The sequence below is a fragment of the Hesperophylax consimilis genome, chromosome 20 (genome assembly GCF_061612785.1).
Source record: "Hesperophylax consimilis isolate HC1 chromosome 20, BYU_Hcon_1.0, whole genome shotgun sequence".
NCBI lineage: Eukaryota > Metazoa > Arthropoda > Insecta > Trichoptera > Limnephilidae > Hesperophylax > Hesperophylax consimilis.
This window is the reverse complement of record NC_142855.1, coordinates 20,654,815-20,679,667: the sequence shown is the minus strand read 5'-3', so window position 1 is coordinate 20,679,667 and position 24,853 is coordinate 20,654,815. Positions and strand designations below refer to the sequence as shown.

The window sequence follows — 24,853 nt, the reverse complement described above, 5'->3', positions numbered from 1 at the left end:
TTGGTCAAATCGACAGACCTGGAATTCTGACTTGGAGAGTTGCCAAACCTGAGGGAGCAAGGATCTGTTATTTGCATTGGAAGCAGTCGCCATTCTTTGATCACCATCCCAGAGCAGCGGGCATTCCTCTTGGCTGAGGTTCGACGAACACATTCGCCAATTTTTGTGAGCATCAGTTTTGGATATGGAGCATTGACCATTGGATTGATGTAATCGGATGATATCTGCCGATCCTCATTGGTTAAGAGGGACCCTTTTGGAGACCAGCAGCGTGAGGCTGTTTTGCAATGGACCACAGCATCATTTTTTGGATAAATTATAAACTGGGACAGTTGCTGTGAAGAACCGGAATCTACTACTTGAACTGGTATCACACCTTCATTTTACTTATGCAAGCCCTTCGCCAGACAGTTTTAATAGTAGGATGCTCATTAATTTCTTTTTTGTTGTAATTCATTTTAGTATTTTTAAATACTTTTTTTGTTTCTAAATAATAAACCCATCCTTACATTCATTTGTTGCCACTTAATTCCACGGTAACAAGACAGGAAAGAAACTGTCAGTGCGTAAGTTAATGTTAGTAAAGTTACATTCCATTTACATTTTGTAGGTGAATACGTTACATTTTTTTTCTTAAGTTACATTTTATGACCTTCCGTGCATCTCGGATACATATTGAATAAAAAATATAAACTAAATCTATCAATTTATTAAGGAAATATAAGTAAGTACACAGAAACATGAATTACAATTTTAAAAATATGTTAGTACGCATTATTGGAAAAATTCTCAGGATTTGTTAGACATCCAACCTTTTCCTTACTGTGCTAAAAAAATCCACGCGTTCCGGTGCTGTGTAGTCATACACATCTCAAAATAAGCGATTTAATATCGGAAAATATGAATATTCATAGTTAATCGCTTATATTTATTATATTACAATTATTATCAAAAATGATAATAATTGTAATTTGATTGTTGAAAACATGAAAAAACCATCGGCAGATGGTAAACAAACGTGCAAGGAGTCCTTATCTAACGACAGCCCGCGACCGACTGGCTGCCGACTGGCTGCAGGTGCTGGACGCACAAACACAGCTATGCGGTCATTGGTATCGATGGTCTAAATACAACTGCGGAAGTGTGGATTTCTCATGTTCCCGCATAGCGAACTAAAACGGGACATCAATAGCGTGTCATTTCCTCGCACACACTTCGCGTAGCAGTGTCACATGGTTGATTGTGTTGGTGTATTTGTTCAGGATTTTAAACAAAACACTCTGATTTTTAATTGAATTTGGAAACTATGTAAAATATTATTTTTTAATTCGGTGCAAAAATGTATAACAGAGGAATACCTAAAATCTGAACATAAATTTTATTATATTTCTAGAGTTATTAAAGTTATTAGAAGCAATGTGTAGTAAATACACACCACAGATAAGGAAAGGTTAAGGCCAGACGATGCTCTCAATCCATGGTACGAAGGCGGAGACTCGAGTATAGATGGCTGGAATGCCTGGTTCTGCGCAGATAATCCCAGTGGATGTAATTCCTATGACCAGATAGGTGCATTCAACTCTATCTCTGTTGCTAATCATAAGAGGACCTCCTGAATCTCCCTAGAAAGAAACAAATCAATGAACGCACTGCAAGGAATTTTAGAGATAACCGGGTGCTTATAGTTTTTTTTAATTCCTTAGTAAGGAGTAGATTTGAAAGTGGGTCGGTGATTTGGAGTCCACACCAGATAAAGTATTTTCTCATGTTGGAGAGAGTTCAGAAGAAATTCTTGAGATTTCTCTACATGAGGGAGTATGGCTACTACCCGTGGCTTTATTCCACTGACTTTCTTTTGGGTATGCTCGGAATGAAGTATCAGGAGGGATGTGCGCATTGCTACACATTTCTTGAGACTGATTCGTGGATGGTTTGAAAACTCGGTCATCATGGAGAGCATTCATTTCTATGTTCCCGATGGTTATCTACGTCACCGACAACATAGACTATTTTATCTCCCGGCCTGCAGAACTAACTTGCCAATGGTCATGCCTGTGGGGAGAGCAATCTTGCTGTTGAACAGAATCAATTCGGATATCACATTTTTATCATCAATGAAGCTTCCTTTAAAAGGCAAGCTCTATTATTACTGTTATAGTTGATAAACACACTGTTAATATTAATCTAAGAATTCTTATTATAAAAATATTTTAAAAACGCATTGAAATTAACAATTTTGTAATGTTTTTGAAATGAATAAGCAAAATTGAATTGAATTTAATATAAATATCATTAAAAAGAAAATAATTTGAGAAATTGGACGGACTTCCCATGGGATCGATCACCTTTAAGAACATATAAGATGTTATAATAATAAAAAGCAATTTTTAATAATTCGCAGAACATATTCTCTTAGTGAATAATCACGTCCCGCTTGACAACAATGATCTCAAACCCTTAGATATATAAATGGGCCTTAGATTAAATTTACTTGAACAATTATAAATCAATAAAATAACCAATGACCTTAATATTAAATTAATCAATAAAGTAAGGAAAATTATTTATTCTTCGCTTCTAAGTATATTCTCAAAACCTAAACAATATAACACATTTATGCCACGTCATTATTAAACAATTAATGTAACATTAATGTGGGGAGAATAGACTTCAAAATACCCCCACAAAATATGAAATCTATTGTCACAATTATTTTATCAGTAAATTGGTTTAACCCGTAATAAATCATTTTAAATTGGGAGGGGGTAAAATAGAATCACATAAATAAGTCGTCTAAACGTGGTTATAACCATAGTTTTTAAATGGCATTGAAAGCCGAAACAGCTGTTACAATAACAAAAATAAAAATAAAATACTTGTAGAACTTAATAATATTATTATTTGAATTACTTTAAATTTTTATAAACATACACAAATATCTATATATATATGAAATACTGTTAATTTATCAAAAATTTTGTCTTATAATTTCGTGTTCCTGTTAAAACTGGGACTGCGGGCCAAAAACGAATGAATCGAAAGAGTTCCCAACGAAGTATCAGTCAAAAGCAAATGTTTTATGCGGACGGTGGAACACGTGTTCATACAAATACAGATATTGATACTGACATACTTATATTAAAGTATTCTGTCGTGATATATACTAGAAAAATGATACGTGTTCTCGCTATATTCTAAATGACTAATATTTTATCAGGAATTGAGTATGCTATCACTAATAAAATTATATTTATCCGTATGGGAGTTACGATTATCATCAATAAGGATAAGACTGAAAGGGTGAAAGGAATTTGCAGATAGGGAATTAAGGAAGAAGTTTGCGTACCTTGCAGGTGTCTTGCTTCTTTTCATAGTGACCGAAGCAGATCTGAGTGGAATCAATTACGCCCTGTTTATTGTTCTTGCCGGGCGGATTAATTTCTTGGCAGTCCTGGAGCGTGAACTTCTCCACGGTTGTCTGAAAACCAAAACAAAAAATGTTGGTTTCTTAAACAAAACAAAATAAAAAAAACATACAAATGTAGCGATGCTACGAGAATATTCTGGAACGCACGCCAATGCACAACACATTGTAGCAGGAACACTCTAGAGGCAATGCGAGCGTTCGGCGTTTCTACCTACAAGGTCTGAATGTTCTCGACGCATCGGGTGGCTATATAATGAGAAGCATCGAGATGTACTTAGTTAGTCATTAATTACCAGTTTTAAGAGTGACATAGCTGCGAGCTCGACGACCGCTTGCGTACTGAGGAGCCGGCCGCCAGTGTTGCCAACTCAACTACTTCAAAATATGCTAGAGTGATGGGAAAAATATGCCAGAAAAATGCTAAATTACTTTAAAAAATGCCAAAAAAGCTAACATAAATTAAACTTAGAAATAAAATCAGTGAAATAAAATATCAATATCTTCATAAACAGCAGTTGATGTGGAAGGCTGAGAGACGGAGTCGTAACTTTCTTTGGTCCCAATGCAGCGTAGTACTTCGTCAGGAACAGCGTAAGAAAAACAGCACTTTCCTGCTCTCTTTATGCCAAATCTCACGTACAAAATGGCATTCAGGATTCTCACCGCCAAACGATTTCGGAGTTTTGTTTTGACCAGACTCATTTGACTAAATACACGTTCAATGTCCGCATTTGAATGCGGCAATGTTAAAATAGACATTGCAAACTGACATAAATCACCGAAGGGGTTATTATTAGCTGCATCTTTATAGTGCATGACTTCATTCCAAAACTCTCCATTGAGACACCAGTTTTTCAATCGTGGGTTCATTTAGTCGGAACTCTTGGGCTATTTTTACAATGGATGGTTTTTCTACTTTTAAAGTATCTTGAACTGAAAACATGAATATCATCTGAAGGGTTTCCAAATTAAATGGTAATCTCGAACGTAGTTCTGTCACAAGTTTCAGTGTGAAGTTAGAACAACGTTGACGTAAATGGCTTACTACATCAGGCTCAAGATTATACTCTTGTATTTTCTTCTCAAAAGCATATCCCATGTATGGTTTTGGATCTAAGTAGCTTTTTATGTTTTCTGTTATGATGTCGACCCTCGCTGTTGGATTCAGAATACGCCGACCTATCGATTCCACTAAGCCAATTAGATCATTGCGATCATTGTATAGTTTGGTTGGGTAAACGTCGTTACTTTCAAACAACTTGTTTACTATTTGAACTTCCTTTAAGATAGGATTTATGTATAATAAATACAAATGATTTTGTGGATCATTGTACATTTGGTATAATATTTCTGCCGTAGGTATAGCATTTTTCGTCTCGCCTGGCAACTTCAAACAGAGTTTTTAATTCTATCCATTGGTCTAGAATACGACAAACCGCTGGTTCTATTGATATCCAACGGGTATTGCACACTTGTGGAATGGCCAAAGGAATGGAGCCACCGTTGATAGTTTGAAACATATTTCTGTAAAAGAGTCTTCGATTTGAAGAATGGCTAAACCAATTATAGGTTTCTCTAATAAGAAATTCAACATTTCGTGGTAGAGTTTCGGCTGAAGCATGTAACATAGCCAACTGTAAAAAGAGTGGCAAACGCAGCGAATTTTAACACTAAATTATCGTTGCCAGTTGCATTTTTTAACAACGCGTGCACTCCATTGTTAATTCCTGTCATCACCGAAGCATTATCCGTGCCGATACCCACCAATTTTTAAAAATTTATGTTCAGTGATGATAATAATCCCTAAATGCCGTTCACAATGCTTATTGCAGTTCCATCCCCAATCTCGACTAGTCCCAAAAAGGTAGAAATTATCTTTTTCAAGGATCGGCTGAAATATTTTATCGAAACACCAAGAATTTTGAGTACCGAAATATCTGTCGATTCATTGAGTAAGAGACTGTATTCCTGATCTCATAAATCTCTCACAATTTCTTGAATGAAATGAGGTGCCAAGACGTTTTTTATAATATTCGTGCATTTTGTTCGATGTAACTTCATGTCGCTGTGTTTGCTGTCAGAAAATCAGTATTTGCATAACTCCGATAAATGATCTACGGCCATAATTGAACAGTGCTCGCAAACAAACAAAGCTAGTGAAGATTCTGCCTGTTGATTAAAGGTATTTAGGCGGCATAATGGTATCAAAATCAAATTGCAGAAACACACAAATTGCACAGAAATAAACTTTTACTCTTAAAACGACACGCGAGTGAAGCGAGACGAAATGCTTTTTGTCTGTGAACCACAGACTGTGGTACAATACTAGGGGAATCCCACATACTAGGGGAATCCCACATACTAGGGAAATCTTATAGTATAGAGAATCAACAAACGCCCGAAAAAGTGTTGTCCATAGTGCAAGTGAGGTGGGGAGACCAAAGATATTAGAAGAACGAGATGTGCTAAGAGCAGTTCATACTGTGTGGAATTGTTTTGCCCAGTGTCGCCGGTTTTGTTCACCATTACTACTGCACACTAAGGTGGAGCGGTCTAGTATGGAGAATTTTTTTTTTCGTAATATAGAATTCGGCATAGGCGGGATTGGTGCTCCGTTATGTATTTATCTTAAATAAAAAATATAAAAAATATTTATTTATAATTACGACATCGCCACCACTTTGAATTTTTGATAAAAACACTGAAAACACCAATAATGTTCTCCCGATTCTTAGAAATGCTTATAATTATGTAAACAAAAACTTGAGTGTTTATTTATTACCTATGATATAATTACATTATTATTTTATAATATAATTATAAAGTAGGACTATAGGAACAGTTAAACTATTCCCACACAGCAACGAATCCTTCTACCCCAAACGCGTATCAAACAGAGTGAAGTGTATCGCGTATCATCTTGGCGAAGTTTCCAATCCGCTAGACATTATCTAGTAGAGCGGGGTACTGACGCTATTCTTTCTTGTAGTTTAAACTTTAGACTCTCAAAAAAATGTGCTTCGTCTTCAATTCCTCCAGAAATAATGCAAAGTGAAGCACAACCAAATAATTCTCACCATGAGGTGAAAGACTTCCCTGTTGTGGCCAGAACATTAGACAGATATTGTATTTCAGATCGAGCAGGAGCTGCAATTGTTTCCGCTGTATTACAAAATGTTAGCTTAATTTCACAGAACGATACATCTCGCGTTGTGGATAGGAGTAAAATTCGTCGAGCTCGAATGAAGAAAAGAACTGCCCTTACTAGTAAGCCGTTAGTAATCGATTCCAATCAATTTGGTTTATACTTTGACGGACGGAAAGACAAAACTTTAAGCATGGAGGACAACCGGCGAAAAATAATAACTAAAGAACACGTTAGTTTAGTAAAAGAACCAGGTAGCGAGTACATGGGACAAATTTCATTAAAAACCGGAAAATCTGAAGCAATAAGTAATGGAATTATTTCATTACCCTCTTCGAAAGATATTGCTTTGGAAAAAATTGTTGCAATTGGATGCGACGGAACTGCAGTAAATACGAGGTACAAAGGAGGTGTTATTCGGCGCCTTGAATCACATCTTAAACGGCCTTTACAGTGGATTGTCTGTCAATTACATGCAAAAGAACTCATTTTGCGACATCTCTTTGAGAACATCGACGGAACCACGACTGGACCGCAAAGTTTCACTGGAATTATTGATAAATCTTTAAATAGGTGTGAACAACTTCCTGTCGTGAAATTTAAAATCATTCAATGTTCATTACCAAGTATGACAAATACACAGGATCTAAGTACAGATCAGCTGTATCTACTGAAAATGTGTAAAACTATTGACTCCGGATTCTGCAATGAAAATTTATCAAAAATAAATCCCGGTAAAATTTTACAATCCAGGTGGCTCACTACAGCGAATTGCATTCTTCGGCTTTACATTTCTACCCTAAAACCATAAAAAAATATGGTAACTTTAACGACATTTGTATTAACAGTTTACGCACCTATGTGGTTCAACATTAAGACCAAACCATTATGTATATCCGGTGCAAGACATTTACACGAAACAATAGTGCTTTCACGGTATTTGCCCAGTGATTTAAAAGATATTATTGATCCAGTAATCCAGCGGAATGGCTTTTTTTAGTATCACGAAAATATATTGTTAGCCATGTTAAACGACAACCGAAAATACGTAAGATAGTTAGCGTTGAGAAGAAAATTGAAAGCTCGGCAAACGAAAATGCAATCAGACTTTATTCGTACCTTCAAAGTGCCTGTTTTTGATTTTTCAGCAGATGATTATATTGATGTTATAAAGTGGGAAAATATAACCGAGCCACCACTAACCAAATTTGTAAGTGACGAGACAATTTTACAAGCCATTACCGATCACACGATAATTGACGATGTCATTCTACCAATGATAAAGAATTTTCCTTGCCACACTCAAGCTACAGAGAGATGTGTGAAAATTGAAACAGAAGCCTCAGCCGTTGTTTGTGGACCCTTGAGGAGAGATGGATTAATAAAAACAAGGTTAGAGTCACGACACCTTATGCCTATTTTTAACACCAAAATGCAGTACCGTTGTTCATAGTAACTTTTGTAATTTTCAAATTTTTCAATGCGGTAAATAATATATGTACATTTTTTATTTCCACTATTTGTTCCATTCTAACAATCTATGAATGTATTATCTGTAAAATAAATGGTAAAATACAAATTTATGTGTGTTGTATTTCGCATATATGAGCTATAAATACTTAGGTAAAATCGTGAAAATGACAAAATATAAAGCTTTGGCGATGTTCAGGTATTGTGAATATATTTATTTTTTTATTTTCGTTGTAATTGTTAATATATGGAGCATCTTTCCCAACTATGCCGATTTCAAAATTCTCAAAAAAAAAAATTCACTCCACCTTACTGCACACCTTCGCTTACGCTAAGGTATCCGCACTAATACATAGAACAGATTTCTGTGCGTACACGTCCCGATATCGTTCAAAGTACCCTAACTAGGTAGTACTCCGCCTACGGTCCGGCGGCCAACATAGCATATCTCGTTCTTCTAATATCTTTGGGGGAGACCGACAAAGTTATCGATATCATTTTTGTTAGTTAAAAAATTGGTTTTTATTATTTTCATGTTTCTGTAAAAATAAGCCACATAAATATGCTGTATGCTAAAAGCAAAATAGTTATGCTAAACATGGAGAAATTATGCCAAATTTAGCATATAATATGCTAACTCGGCAACACTGCCGGCCGCTGTGGTCGGATCTACACACAGTTTACTATGGACTCCTCGAGATCACATCAGCGTTCTTGCCCCGGCTATTATTCCTGGCCAGCGCTGACCTTCATCATCTTTCATTGTCTTCTTACCAGATCCCCAAATATATAATAAATAATACAATTTTGCTGACGTTTGTGTGGGCAGCACAAGTATAAGATATAAAAATATGGTAACATAGGTACTTTTTTATGTATCAATAAAACCGATATTTCCATGGGGTTTATTTTAATTATTTCTGATGAACGTATTACTAAAATCTAAAATATTTCTAGATAGATCCCTCGGGAAGTTACTAATTCATCGCCTATAAAAATACAAAATAAAACCATCACCGAAAAGACGTTCGTAAGAAGGATATTTTGAACTATAAGTAGTTTTTAAAGGCCAAATACTTTACAAAGATTCATAAAAAAAGTTCAATTTATTAATCCGAAAACCGATGATTTGTTTTACTACGTATTAATGGCAGTGTATCATACGTATCCAGAATATCCAGCATTTTTCAATGAAATTCATATTTAGGTAAATTTTTTTTTTTTTTTTTGATTTTATGGATTCTTTCGTAATCCTCTAACTAGCTAGGGCTTATAACAATACCCTTCATGTTTCTAGCTGACTAGTACTACGGCTCATTTGGCCTTATTACTATCACCATCTGATGGTTGTATTAACTTGACTGATTTTATATTACATTAATGAGTTTTATGAGGAAAAATTCTTAACTGGATAAAAAACCTCATACAAATGACAAGAAAAAGAAAAACAATAAGTTCTGAACTTTTTACGCTGTTTTTCCTTTGTGATTTACTGAATGTAAATATTTCATTTTTTCATAGTTCGGCTGCGTCCTTTTCGCTTCGGTGGTCTGTACATCTACCTGCGGTGAGAAAAAAGCATTTGGAAGAAAAAACGTGTGGGATAAAAACATCGTAAAAACTGCAAAACACTCAAACCCCGAAACCGCTTGATACCGTGCCGCCGACATAATTAAAAATCTTCACATCGCAATTACTCTATTAAATGATATGCTATATGTGATTAATCAAGAGAATTACATTGTGATATAGCAGCAGAACCTGAAACACATCTGAAAATAAACATCCACCACCTCACTCGGAGCCACCAGTCAACGGAATGACCACCGCTAAGGAACCGACTTCCATGATGGCCGCCCCGCCTCCAAACGATCATAGCACAGCATAGTCCATTGCGATTTTAATCAAGCAATGATTACAAGTTCAAAAGTGACTATTTTTGATAACATCAGACTCAATTTACGGGAAAATGGTAGTAAATATAACCACGGAATAAATATCAACATCAAGACATGTATATTATACATGTATACATATATTTATTACTCTTTGGGAAATGTTCAAACCAAAGATATCTAACTTCAAACACAATATGAAAATTTGTATATGTTATTATAAAATAAATAAACGAGACTTGGGGTGATGGTTTAAGTAATTTGAACTGACTTGGTTAAAGGTATCACATCACGATATTGCATTCCTCTCAGCAAGCTAACTACGGAGAGGAAAAATACCTAACCAATTTACTCCTCACTAAAGAGGAGAACTTCCTCCGAGAGGGCCCGATTTGAATTTGTTCTATAAATAGATAACCGAATTCTATGCAAAGTCAGTTCAACAATTACCTATGAAAGAACCATCACCAAGTCTCCAAGAAATATTTATTTAATAAGTGTTTTACTCGGTACTAAACTCAGTTTTTGCCAGTAATAAATTCTTTTTGTCAGCTCAGATTCGGAAATAAATTCCTTTCTGAACTTGGGTTCAAACTTTACTCTAAGCTTTCACCACATTCACTGAGATTGAAAAGTTGACAAGTGTACCCAGCCTCCTATGCATATACAGTAATTGTACGGACGGTTAATTGTCTCGTACAGGCAGGCTTGTTTATTCTAGTTATTGTGGTTTTCAGATATAAGAATCAAATGAATCGAAAGATAAAATTTACCTTCAATAGACTGTTGCTTTGTTCTCCATTATTTTCGATAGCTCCCCATCCAGCCACCGAAGCGAGGTTATCATCGACTATCTCTCCAGTATGAAGGCAAGCGGGTCGTATTGTTTCAGAAAACTGCACTCTGGGAAATTAAATTATTTATTGGACCTGTATTAGCAATTGGACATTGGAACAAATTACACACAAATTGGCAAAGTAGAAGAGAATCACAATTGAATGTTTGCGGAATTGAAAAAAAAATAATGTTAATTTTTTTTTGGAATAACTTAGTGAGTAAAACCTCAAATTATAATATTTAATTATTGAAGACAATATAAGCGATTCCTAAACAACGACCTGAAACAGAAATATCATTTTTTGGTTGAATCTTGCGATCATACGTAAAGATAGTTGCCAATAAAAATGTGCGGTGAGAAAAGGGAAGACAACATTGGTAGTTCTTATTCGAAGTATGATTCATTTAAATATGATCGAAGGAGATAGGGTCCCATTAGCTCAGTTGGTAGAGCGGTGCCCCGGCAAGGCAAGGGTCCTGAGTTCGAGTCCTAGACGTAACCGTATATTTTTCTAAATAATTATAAGCACTAATTAGTCGCCTGAAATATCAATACAAATTGAAAATATCTCCCGAGTAAAAATAAATGCCGCCAACGGGAATTGAACCCGTGCCTTCTGATGTTCGGTCAGGTGGTCTGAAACCACTGAGCTATGTCGAGCTTTTATCATTAAAAAAATAATAATATTTGACAAGTCAAAAATATTTGACCAATGAATGAAGATATTATATGTCTCGACGCCATCTAGTGAGAAATTTAGCAGTAACAAAGCTTTTCCTACAAAATAAAGTTAGTTGTTTACAGGTGTAAAAAATATAATAAGCAGTAATTGTTGATTGAGGTACATTGAATTAGTTGGCGGGTTGGAAATAAGCCGACATGGCTCAGTGGTTATATTTATAAAAACAGGACCTTGCCGTTAAAATATTTTATGTAAAACGGTTTAAAAATATTAAAATACATATTTTAACTATAAAATTAGTAGTAAGCACAAGATTTTATTTTTCTAGATGATGAATTAGTATCCCCAATATTGGGGAACGTGGCTTGGTAAAGGGTTCCATGTTGAATTGTCATTTTGATGAGTTATCCGGTCACCGGTTGAAAGTAGTGGGTGGTATCTTAAATCAGAAATGTTGTTTTTACAGGGAATTACAACAAAAATACTTACTCCCTGTCTAACTTCAGCAGCGCAATATCATTGTAGCTCTGTGACGGGGTGTAAGCTTTGTGTCGGATGGACTCAATGACTTTGTAGTGAGTTTCTGCACTTATTGGGGAGTCAGTATCCCCCCCGCCCAGTCTGACGTGACTGATTGTCCTGGAATCAAATCATTTGGAAGTATTACAACAATATCGACCATAAAAACAACAGCAAAAACTATGACTCTTAAAAATACTAATCTATGTATATATAGGGTTTTCCAATAAGAGGTGTTATTTTGAATAGCCCGCTGTTTCGGTAGGTGTTACTTTTGAAGCTGTCATTTTTGACATTTGACAAGTAAAAACTACGCCATTAAAAACATGTAACGATACACGCTTCAAAAACGCATTGAAATTATTAAAATTCACTTGAGTGAATCAAATGAAAATCATCTTGAGTGTTGAGGCCCATTTCCACCTCGGTGGCTTCGTCAACAAGCAAAATTGTCGCATCTGGGGCTCAGAAAACCCAAGAGTTATTGTTGAAAAGCCTCTCTATTCTCAACGTGTGACTATTTGGTGCGGTTTATGGTCAGGCGGAGTCATTGGACCTTACTCTTTCGAAAATGAGGCTGGAGCAACAGTTGCGGTGAATAGATTGCGCTATCGAGAGATGATTATTGATTTTTTGTGGCCGGAATTGGATGGTATTGATTTGGACAACGTTTACTTTGAAACCATTGATCTTTTACGATTGAATATCAAAATAACACCTCTTATTGGAAAACCCTGTATATAAATATATATATTTCTGTTGTGTTCCCACAAACAGTTCTCCAACACGTCGTGGAAGGAGATTATAAATAATTGATTCTTTGTGATAAATCGGGGATTTATTAATACTTCGCTTATTACAATGGTGACTCGATAGTCGACCTAACTAGAAACTGGCTAATTGAGATCTGACACAGTAAGTTTGTCTGGGAGCATTCCCACTGGCCCTGGCGACTACTGGCTACTAGCTGCCATCTTTCGAACTTCCACGCTAGCTCTACGAACTGCCCTCTATGAATGCATCTGTGAAGTTCTTACTTCCCAACAATTTAAAAGTTTGTTCTTATGTTTGTTTGTTACTATTGCCAGAAGTGCTTAAAGATTAGTTTGAATGGTAGAATATGTTGGGGACACCCTCTGAAGACTTAGCATTATCTCTACACTGGAATGAGATACGGAGTAGAATAAACATCGATATAATGTAGTTTTTTTATTCGTACCAATGTGGTATACAGTAATGAATTGTAGCTAAAGCCATTTCAAGCATCTTTTCAATTCGGAATAGTGCTCTTACACCAGGACTATACTTAGAGTATACACTCTGGAACGTGCCGCAAATATACTACATACAGGGTTTTCCAATAAGAGGTGATATTTTGATATTCAATCGTAAAAGATCAATAGTTTCGTTGCTTGTGTGGCACATAGAGCCGTCTTGTTGGAAGTAAACATTGTCCAAATCAATAACATCCAATTTCGGCCATGAAAAATCATTAATCATCTCTCGATAGCGCAATCCATTCACCGTAACTGTTGCTCCAGCCTCATTTTCGAAAAAGTAAGGTCCAATGACTCTGTCGGATCATAAACCGCACCAAATGGTCACACGTTGAGAATAGAAAGGCTTTTCAACAATAACTCTTGGGTTTTCCGAGCCCCAGATGCAACAATTTTGCTTGTTGACGAAGCCACCGAGGTGGAAATGGGCCTCATCACTCAAGATGATTTGCATTTCATTCACTCAAGTAAATTTGAATAATTTCAATGCGTTGTTGAAGCGTATATTCTTCCATTTTTATTAATGGCGTAGTTTTTACTTGTCAAATATCAAAAAATGACAGCTTCAAAAGTAACATCTACCTAAATAGCGGGCTATTCAAAATAACACCTCTTATTGGAAAACCGTTATTAGTTTTAATTAGTAAATTGTAAAATAACACAAATTAATGAAATAAAATTTAATCGCGTACGCCGTGATTTGAACCCGCGACCTCTGGATTGCTAGTTGAGAGCCATACCCCTCAACCACGGAGGTTGTTATTTACATGACGAAAGCTTTTGAAAATGTGAAGAGAATAAAATATATCTAAAAACATGCTTATAGTTAGTTCTGTGAACAGAAGACCTCGTAAAAAGTATGTTTCTAAAAATTTTTTTTTTTAATATTATTTGTAAGTAGGTACTTAATACCTACCTGTCATCCGCGTCGAAACGTATTTGGAAAAAACAAAAGTACAATTACGGCAAGTCGCTCTCGGCGCTCGGATCTTGTATTTCGGCTAAAAATGACACGTAAATGTAACAATCAATACATCATGGTCTAAAATATCTAACTGTACGAATATATTTGCGAGCCGAGCCTCAAATTATGTATTAACTCGCTCGTAAAGCGCGTCATCGTATATCCATTTTCGCAGCGTTTCGCCTTTGAGCTCCTGTAGAATTGTTGTAATGTCGCGTTGTTCTACCCTGCGCGGTCAAGGCTGTTCACAGAGCAGGGACAGGACAGTATTGTCTTCTATTCTACTAGTTAGAATGAAGATCCTGATCCTGATTCGTATGTCCTGAAGTAGCCCAGGACATACAAATTATCAAAGCGATGGGGTCCCGACAAGGACTCTAACTGGGCAAAGGAATGACTGATTTATAATATTATAGGACTTACGCTCTTAGACAATGTGCAGCCGTCATGACCCAGCGATTGCTGATAAGACTACCACCACAGATCCAGTTGATGCTTGCACCAACTGTCTCTCCCAAAGCAGCCTTAAAACATAACATTATTTTAATTTTAATCATTTACATAAAATACAGAACGAAAACAGTGTTCAATGTAGTTGTTTTGATTGAGGAATACTTGGTACAGGTGGATGAGTCTGTTTATTTTGGGATGTTTACGAGAAATGGGAAGGCTGACAGAGATATTAAAAGAAATGTAAATGTAGATATCTCCATCAAAGGAGGACTGAACGCTATTGAAGCTAACAAAAAATTGCCCAAAGAAGAGAAACTAGCAGTCTACAATAAAGTGCTGGTACCTACACTGATGTATTTCTGTGAGGCACATTCGCCAGAATGCAAACAAGTTAAACCAACAAACTGTTTTAATTCAAATAAGATCAAAATTCATCACTACCATTTACATCAATAGCTTCAGTTACAAAAGCCAGGATTTATGAACATTGTGCCAAAACATCTTTTTGATCTGAAACGTCTTATAGCGAACATAGGTGAGTAAAACCTGTTGCAGACGGGACGGTACTCTTAAAAACTCTTGCGTTGCAAGCATTGCAAGATGGGACGACGCTCTTGCACAGAATAGCGCTTCATCCTCGTGATTCGTCGGCTTTTTCCGCCCGACAACCAAAACTCTGTGCGGTATATTTGATATATTTGTTGTATTTGTTTATATTTTAATAGTAAAAAAATTGTTAATTTTCAAAGACCAAAAAAGTTTCATATTTCCTGTTGTTTTGGCTTACCATGTGAGGGAACTCCCCTCGTTCTGTTTTGTTTCCTCCGACAACCAGAGGGGTGGATAAATGGGCGCAATTGTTTCCTCTGCTATACCTCGGAATAAGAGAAAAGTATTCCCGTTCACAGGGGTACACACTAGAGGCCAGGTCGATGCAGTCTAAAACAAACAAACCAGGATTTCGATTATAAAAATATTTATGTCTAAATTTGAAGCCAATCAAAAAACCTAACTTAAAATTTGACTACCTAACTGTAAATCAACAATTAAATGGCCCTCATCTTTACTATCAAATACCCTTTATTTCCCGTAAATTTTGATGGCAACCTGCTACACTAGCGCATCCTATCGGCGTGAGTTGTGCGCCTTGGCTTTCTTTCATACATTTTAATGGATTTTGTTTGTTTGAAATAAATTCTTTATTTTATGTTAATAAATTAGAGATATTGAAAAAAAAATACAGAGCAAATCTGCATAAATGATGTCACAGAAGACTTAAAATAAATTTTGTATTAAAGAAGGTTAGGAAAAGATAAGACAGGTTAAAATGGTTAAGAAAAGTTAAGAAAAATAAATAAATTAAGAAATATTAGGAAAAGATAAGACAATTTCAAAGAGTCAAGAAAATTATTTTTTTAAGAAAAGGTTTGGAAAATAAGTGAAGTGAGAAAAGTTAAGAAAAAGTCAGATAAACTTACGGTTAAAAAAAATTAATTACTTACTAACATAAGGATAAATAATTTTTGAAAAGAGATGAAAAGTTTAAAAAAGCTAAAGAAATTTTGAAAATAGTTAATAGAAAGGTGACTTAAAGTGAAGAAGGATAGAAATTCTTAGAAAAGTTGAAGTTCAAAAAAGATAAGAAAATATGAGAAGAGTTTATACAAATTAGGAAAAGTTAAGAATGTTTTATAAAACTTAATAAAAGTTTAAAAAGTAAAGATATTCGCTAGTTTAATAATGTAAATTATGAGAAAGATAAGATCGAAGAGAAATATACCTACATTAAATAAAAGATAGATTTGTATATTACAAGTTAAGATTATTAAAATTCATACGATACAGAAATTTTCAACAAAAAAAAACTTATCGAATCATAAGGTCAATAATTTTGACAAAATTAGATATTTAGAAAACACTTTCCTTTTGTTTAGGAAATTATGCAGAAAAACTGTCACTTCCTTCCTTCACTACGCCATTTATGCAATTACAAATTTAATATTATTAGGTCCTAAAAAAATCAAAATTTAGTTAAGGATATCTTAAATGTAAGTAGAAAGTTATCAAAAATCCGTTGACAAACTGCTACAAAACAATTTAACGGGACTTGATTTCAGCATTTTGATTCATGCTCAATGATTCTAGTACCTATATTCTTATTTGCCGTGAATGCCCAGCTGTAATTTCAAAAAACTCACCGATAATTCAAGGGCTTAGTAAAACAATCTCTGTAAAATAACAAGACTAACTTTAAGCTATTCTAAAAATTTATAACATTATTCATTATTATTCATCTGGGGGTCGGATCTGTGCCTCTAATGGAATATGATGTTTGTTGCCAGTAATGTCCATCCGAAGTTTGAAGGTTAAAAAGAACTTACAATCCCAAGCCCTTTGGCCTCTCTTCTCCACCTTAACGGCGTTCTTGGACAGCGGCGGGCAGGGCTTGTCGTCATCGTAGGAGGGGGGCGGGGGGGTGGTTCTCTCGGGGGGTGGTTGGGAGACGCTCGTGCAGCACACTATGGGCATGTTGCCCTCGTAGCCACAATTCTACAATATGGAAGAGATTTTTTTTTTTTTTTTTTAATTTATTTAGTACAGGTGATGATACAATGACACATGTATATATACATAAAAATACTTTGACTGCCCAACTAGGAGGAATTCCCGTTTTAGGACAGTAAACATTGAGTAAGTATTCATGCACGCATACATATTTTGTAAGTCTAAAAACAAAAAAGGAAAGGAAAAAAAAAGAAAAAAAATATAATATATACATAACTAAAAGAAAAAAATATAAAATATATATATAACTAAAAAATAATGATACATAAAAAACATATTTTTATAAAAGATTAAAAGCAAAAAGTTATATAGTTAACTGATGTTAACTTGTTGTTTGGTTTTTTTAGTTTTGTTTATTTTCTTGTTCTCTTAATGTGTTTGATATTTTGTTTGTTTTATTTTTGGAAAAGTGTGAGTTCACACTCTTTTCTTCCTAATTGGTGAAGCCAATTAGGGAGTTTCATTTCAACTTTAATGGCAAAACAGTAGTTCATTGAAGAGAAAATAAAAGGAAAGGAAAGAAACAAATATGCTAAAAAGTAAAGAAAAGAAAAGAAAAGAAACTGAAATAAAGTTTGAAAAAAGTTAAGAATAGTTAAAAATAGTTAAGGAAAGTGAACAAGTCAAGAAACGTTAACAAAAGTTAGGTTAAGTTTAAAAAGGTTCAGGAAGGTGAAAAAAGTTAAGAAAAATAAAATAAAGTGAAGAAAATGTTGATAAAATAAAAACAATAAGAACATAAAAAAATGAGGAGTAAACAAAAGTATTGAAAAGTTAAGAAATAGTTAAGAAAGATGACGTAAAGTAAAGAAGTTATGAAATATTCAGAAAAGTTAAGAAAACTTACCTTTTTTCTTTTAACTTAACTCATCTATGCATTGCGTATCCCACCAACATACGTTCCTGCATTCCCTTAGCCATCTTACCTGTCCATGTCTGATAGTTTGGATTACCTACCTGAATGTCACTCTATAACGATAAGCTGTGCATTGTACAAGTGACCCTCAGAGCGTATTTAATTACTGATATATTAAAATCCTGTTAAACAGGTCATAGCAGGCCATTACCTAATAAACCATCAGTATTAAAATAAATCTTAACACGTGTTGATGCAGCTGCGTTTATCCGGTGATTACATAACGATGAAATGCGAAAATATTAGAATTTTTATGAACACGTGACGTATTGCGACATCGCCATAAGATATTCGTGTTTTGCTGATAATTTACTGGGAAATCTGTCAATTCATTCTTTAAAGGCATTAAAGAGATTATTATTAAATTAGAAATATTATTTATCAGTAATTCTTCCCCATGTTCCTCAGAACAGGTCACATCTAGTGAGGTAGGTAATTGAAAGCGTACAATTAAATTGTATAGAACTTTTGCTCTTGGTCTTTTTGTGTTGTATGTAAATGTAAAAATTATATTTCAATAAAGCTGATTTATAGGCCTTGAACTAAACTCCTTTAAGCACTGTTTTTTTTGCATTTACTCTACACAAAGAAGGACCTGATAAAATAATTTCCCTTAGGACCTATGTCATATCTGGGGATGCTGTGTGTATCGTGGAAGAAAGACAGATTCCGGCAAATCGTTCCACAGCCGAGCTATTGAACTCAAGAACGAGTCGGAGAAGCGACCCGTTCTCATGTAACAAATTGGCGTGTTTCCCAATTCCGTTATGTGCCGGTGCCGAAGGGAGCAATGACGCTATTTCCTAGGAGAATCATCCATTGGAATACCGGTAGAATAAAGACAGCATATCTAGCTGACGCCTTTGCTCTAAAGATTGCAAGACAGTTACGATAGGTGAATCTATCAAACGGACCGCCTGTTTCTGCACATAGTCAAGGGTTTTTCTGGTATTTTGGGGCAAATTCAACAGTGGGGCACACTTGCAAGTGGTACAGGATCAGCAGTTGTGTACTATCTGTGAGCCCTGTACACTACGCCCAACTTCTGAGAGGCTAACTTGATTCTGGCTTGGATGGTCCCCGTGCCTGAGCTGGTCACACCGAGTTACTCCAAGCGTATCAATGGAAGATATGTTGAGAAGATTGCTTCTGTTGAAGCAGACTAGATTGTCACAAAATTGAGCACAAATATGTAAAAAAAATGTTGTTTAATAAAGATAAAAAAGCAAGACAGATAAAAAATATAATACCTGAGTTCCTTTACCCGACCTTAGATCCTCCCTAGCCGAGTTGCAGCTCCTAAGGGGCTCGCACACCCCTTGCTCTCCAGTTGCTGCGAATGTACATGCATCACCTGTAAATATAAGCAATAATTATTTGTTATCCTTTGTACAGTGCTTAAAAAAATCTTAGATTATCATTAAATCCAAAGATTTCACCAATAAATGTAGATATTGTGTATGTATCGACGACATCTTGTAGAAAATTCAGCACTAACAAAGCCTTTCCAACAAAAATAACGTTGGTTGTTTACAGGTGAAAAAATGTAACAAGCAATAATATTGAATGAATTACTGGTACACATTGAATTATTTGGCGGGTTTGGAATAAGCCGACGTAGCGTAGTGGTTTAGAGCAGCTGACCGGCAACCAGAAGGCTGCGGGTTCAATCAAAACCTCCTAGATCACAAGGCCGCGCCGGTACACTGAATCAAATCAGCCTCCTAACTTATATGAGAACCTCCAAAAATGTATTTTTATTTATTTTTTTAAATTAAATAAAATATTTTAAGATGTTTTAAAAAATAAGAATAAATCGAAAAAAATGTAGTGTCCCGCCTTTGTGATTTAAGATGTTTCGGTTCAATTCCCGTTGGCGGCATTTATTTTTACTCGAGAGATATTTTCAATTCGTATGGGTATTTGTTCATGAGTATAGTTAACGTCTTTCAATATAAGTGGATACAGTATCGTTAATAATTATCATCGTTAATAATTATCATCGTTCATAATTATCATCGTTAATACTTATCATCGATCATACTTATCATCGTTAATACTTATCATCGTTAATACTTATCATCGTTAATACTTATCATCGTTAATACGTATCATCGTTAATACTTATCATCGTTAATAATTATCATGGTTAATACTTATCATCGATCATACTTATCATCGTTAATACTTATCATCGATCATACTTATCATCGTTAATACTTATCATCGTTAACCCTTGAGACGTTGTTGATTTGCACGGATCGAACCTTCTACAAACTTCTATTTTTTCAAAGACAATAACAAGCACTACTTCGTTCTCTTTCTGACATAAAAGAAATAATTAATTTTTAGATGAGAGGAAGAGAGATATATGCATTAATAATGTGCGGTCGTTCTGGGACAAATATGGTCTTAGGAGAGTATGATGCGCGCACGGCATTTGGGACTGTTTGGGTCTTAGAAGGTCCCAAGGGTTTACTTATCATCGTTAATAATTATCATGTTAATACTTATCATCGATCATACTTATCATCGTTAATACTTATCTTCGTTAATACGTATCATCTTTAATACTTGTCATCGTTAGTACTTATCATCTTTAATACTTATCATCGTTAATACTTATCATAGTTAATACTCATCAGTATTAATAACGTTATTCTACCTATATTGGCAGTCTGCGTATACGTATTGTCACTCAAAAAGTAATTAATTGTTTAAAGGGGTCCTTAGACGCAAAAGTAATATTTAAACAAGTTTCGTTTTTTCAAGCTGGAGAGGATACAATTGATTTTATGTATCCGTTCATTGTTCTTTAAAAGTAGGTACTAACCCGTTAAACTGCATCAGTTACCAGGTTGTCAACAGGATAAACAATTACAAGGCAAACGTCAATATATATATAACATTATTGCACAAAGAGACATTGAATATTAATTATAACAACTAATTCAATTCCATCTACGGTTAAATTATTTCCTGGTTTATTACTCAGAATCATTAACAACTTGATTTACAGCTCTGCCATGATAACCATGAACAATTACTAGTTTAACATAATTTATTATACATCTCTTACAAACTTCTGTGTTTTTGCTTGACAAGACTTGATACAAGTAATTGATTGACTTGGTTGTGCCATGTCTACCTCAGGTATGTCCGATTTGAACCATTTTCTTTCACATCCTTTCTCGGCGTTGCAATTCGGTCAAACACGTACGTCTCTCAGGTAACAAATTTGTTCAGCGTTAAGTATATTTGAATCCTTCCTCTGCCATCAGTGTCGGTATCAGCACTCCACTGTGGACTGCCAGTCTTTCTTCTTCGTTTAGTTAACCCTCAGACCTCTCTCATATTGACTGTATATTTCTCGACGACTCTGTCAGAAGATCGGAGAATTTGTGTGTATTTTCGCATTGAAAAGAAATTAAAATAAATTGAATATTTCAGAACGTATCCGAGAACCAAAAACTGTTTTTAAAGGGGGTGGCTTTTCAGTTTTCTTATTATTATTATTTTTTTTTATAGTGAATGCCTCACAAGAGTCCCAACTGCTCCCGTCTGGAGCCAGTGAGACTATGGCATCCCCAATTGGGGGATGTTGTGAGGCTGAAGGTAAGTGGGGAAGGGAAAGAGGAAGGTGGGGAAGTACCTGGCTATTCAGATCTAGTCACTAAACATGGCTAAAGCCATTAGGAGCAACATTTCAATTCTGAATGGTGGTCTTACACCAGGGCGATACTGGTAGTATCTTCCACTCTGGAACGTGCCGCAAATATATTATATATTATTTTAATTAATTAATTGTGAAATAACACAAATTAATCAAATAAAATTTATTTGCGCACGCCGGGTTCGAACCCGCGACCTTCGGAATGGCAGTCCAATGCGTTACCACTGGACCATGCCGGCCGTCAAAAATTAAATATAAACATAATTATGAATTAAAACATTGAATTAAAATTACCGATGAAATATTATTTATCAGACAAATGTATAGCAAATATTATTTATCAATGATATTATTAATTATTGAAGACAATATTAGCGATTTCTAAACGAAAATCTGAAACAGAAAAATCAGAAAAGGATACGGTCACATCTAGGACTCGAACCCAGGACCCTTACCTTGCCGGGGCACCGCTCTACCACTGAGCTAATGGGACCCTATCTCCTTCGGCCACATTTAACTGTATCATACTTCGAATAAGAACGTAGCATGATACATTTAATATGATACTGTTATATTATGATACAGTTAGAGTATGATACAGTTACGAAGTATGAGTATTAAAATTAGAGGTTTTACTCAATAAAGTTATTCCAAAAAATAAATAATATTATTTTTATATTATTGATTTTATATTATTTTAGTTTTTCAAAAATTGTTGTAGGAACCTTTGGATTTATGGAGATGTACCTTTTGTGTACTTCTAAGAGTATATTTCAATATCTATAAAGCGTGGTATTTTCTCTTTCTATTACCGTTTAGATCTATGACTATAAGGGAGACATAATGATTTCCATGAGACAATAAATATGAGATGTTCCCAAAAGCGAACAAATCGACACTACGAGCAGTCTATTCGTAAAACCGAACAAATTAGCAACTAGGGTAGTTATCAACAATTCTTACCTTTGTAGAGTTCTGCATTTACACTGGTAAAAAACAAGACTGACACTAGAATAACTGAAAATAGAAATGCCATTTTTTCAGATTCAAGTCAAAAATATTTTTTTGATATTTGTAAAAAATAATTACCGCCTTTTTGACGATTGATTTAACAACAAACAATCGCCTTTCGCGGCACCTGACAAAACTTCCGCTCGCGGCGGAGTTAAACAAATAACTACGTCCTCCGTTTAGGAACTTCATAATATTTATACTATAATAACTGGTCTGTACCTGGCATTGTCAAGGATTTATTAAGGCGATGCCATACGTAGTAATGCAAAATCACGTGTTTTTGGTTTGAAAACTTGGTCGCCTAGAAATGTTTCAGATGCTTTAACTAAATACTGTAAGTATGTAGAATACATCTTGGCCTTTGAAATAATTGAGTATTTTTATGAGCCCAGAAAAAAATATGTAAAGGCCTATGAAAACTGCTTTAAAGTTCAAAATCTCAATGATTTTATTGTATAATGTGGAAAATTAAGTTATTTATAAAATTATCGAAAAAAAAAAATATTTATGCCTGAACATCCACAAAATAAAATAAAAGGTACTTTTTGGCCATGTTTTTTTCTTGCATAAATCAAAACAGGCGGATGGTGTTAAGCGGGAATTTAAACCTTATCGCAATCTACGTAAGGGTTGTTATTGATAGCGGCTCAATTTAAAATATTACACGACGTAGTGCATCGCCTTAATAATGGGGTTTGCTAGACGAACACATTTTAATTATTTTTGATAAACGTATTACTAAAATCTCAAATGTTTTTAAAGGGATCCCGACGGATTATAAGTTATTTACATTTAATATTAATGAATAAATTACCTTATAATTAAAATATTTTATGTGTATCGTTTTGAAAATTGTATAAAACGTATTTCAACTGTAAAATTAAGCACCAGATTTTATTTTTCTAGGCCATGAATTAGTAACAGATATCTCTAGAAATATTTGAGATTTTAGTAATATGTTAATCAGAAATAATTGAAATAAACCCCACGGAATTATTGATTTTCTGAGCCTGCTAGGGCAAAGTCGAACGAAGGTCCGTCCATTATGCCAGGCCGCGCGCCGAAATTGCTTTTTCGCAACTTAATGACTTATAATATGTCGTTAAGATTTCCATTTTATTTTAGTGATTTGATATGGAAAATTTAACCGCCGGTCTGTTAAATACACCAGGGCCTTGTGTCGCATATTTTTGTGGACGGCTACGCCAATTATGTCGTTATGATTCTGGCTTTATTTTAAGGTTTCATAGGGTGGGCCAATACAGTTTATAGTATGCCGAATGCTGTAGAAATGAAATCCCTGAGACGTTTGTGTGGTAAAACCATGTATGAACGTGCTTAAAAAAGACCATTCACAAATCGATAGAATCTATTACATGTTTGTATTAAAGGAATCTGCTTCCAAACATCAAGAGCCAGTGAGACTAAGGCATCACAAATTGAGATAAATTATGATGCTGAAGGTGGTTGGGAGGGGAGGGAGATGAGAAAGATGATGGTGGGGAGTACCTGCCTATTCAAATCTAGTCATCAAACACCGCCAGAGACATTTTTAAGCAACTTTCAATTCTGAATGTTAGTATTACACCAGGGCGATACTGAGAGTTACTTCAACTCTGGAACGTGCGGAAAATATATTTTATATTATTTTTAATGAATAAACTGTGAAATAACACAAATTAATAAAATTTACTTGCGCACGCCGGGATTCGAAACCCGTGGCCTCCAGCTTGCAGCTGTCAAATACTCGACTTACTGGTTGTGCGAATATCATCGTAGATAAATTTCCAAGAAAAACAATTATTTTTCTGTTATAATAACTGTCAACAATTTATTAAACATAATTATTGTAATGCCTGCCCTATACTACCCTTGAAACTATTGTCGACGAGTTACGTCACGTGTCCGCTATTCTGATTAACTTAAAGGACCCTAGGCTATTATTATTTTTAAATGTTTTTTTTAACTACACAAATAAATTCCCTCGGGGTATATGTCATCTTTGTGGATGCTGC

The 24,853-nt window shown here is 34.9% G+C and overlaps 1 protein-coding gene across 1 annotated transcript; it reads right to left on the bottom strand.

The window, feature by feature from the left end:
• Window positions 1-940: 940 nt before the first annotated feature.
• LOC149414307 (venom protease-like) lies at window positions 941-22,997 on the bottom strand. The gene is made up of 9 exons (XM_089644316.1): window positions 22,788-22,997; window positions 19,402-19,505; window positions 17,052-17,220; window positions 15,458-15,609; window positions 14,641-14,741; window positions 11,947-12,096; window positions 10,711-10,840; window positions 3,347-3,478; window positions 941-1,622 (listed from the first exon to the last, which is right to left on the bottom strand). Exons 1-9 carry the CDS (start codon window positions 22,858-22,860, stop codon window positions 1,452-1,454), a joined length of 1,182 nt encoding a protein of 393 aa, XP_089500442.1. The 5' UTR covers window positions 22,861-22,997; the 3' UTR covers window positions 941-1,451.
• Between the last annotated feature and the right edge of the window lie 1,856 nt (window positions 22,998-24,853).

Coding starts and splice junctions, on each gene's coding strand:
- LOC149414307 (XM_089644316.1), bottom strand. CDS start 22,860: ATGGCATTTCTATTTTCAGTTATTCTAGTGTCAGTCTTGTTTTTTACC. Junction 19,506..22,787: donor AAATGCAGAACTCTACAAAG/GTAAGAATTGTT, acceptor TTATATTTACAG/GTGATGCATGTACATTCGCA. Junction 15,610..17,051: donor AGGCCAAAGGGCTTGGGATT/GTAAGTTCTTTT, acceptor TGTTTGTTTTAG/ACTGCATCGACCTGGCCTCT.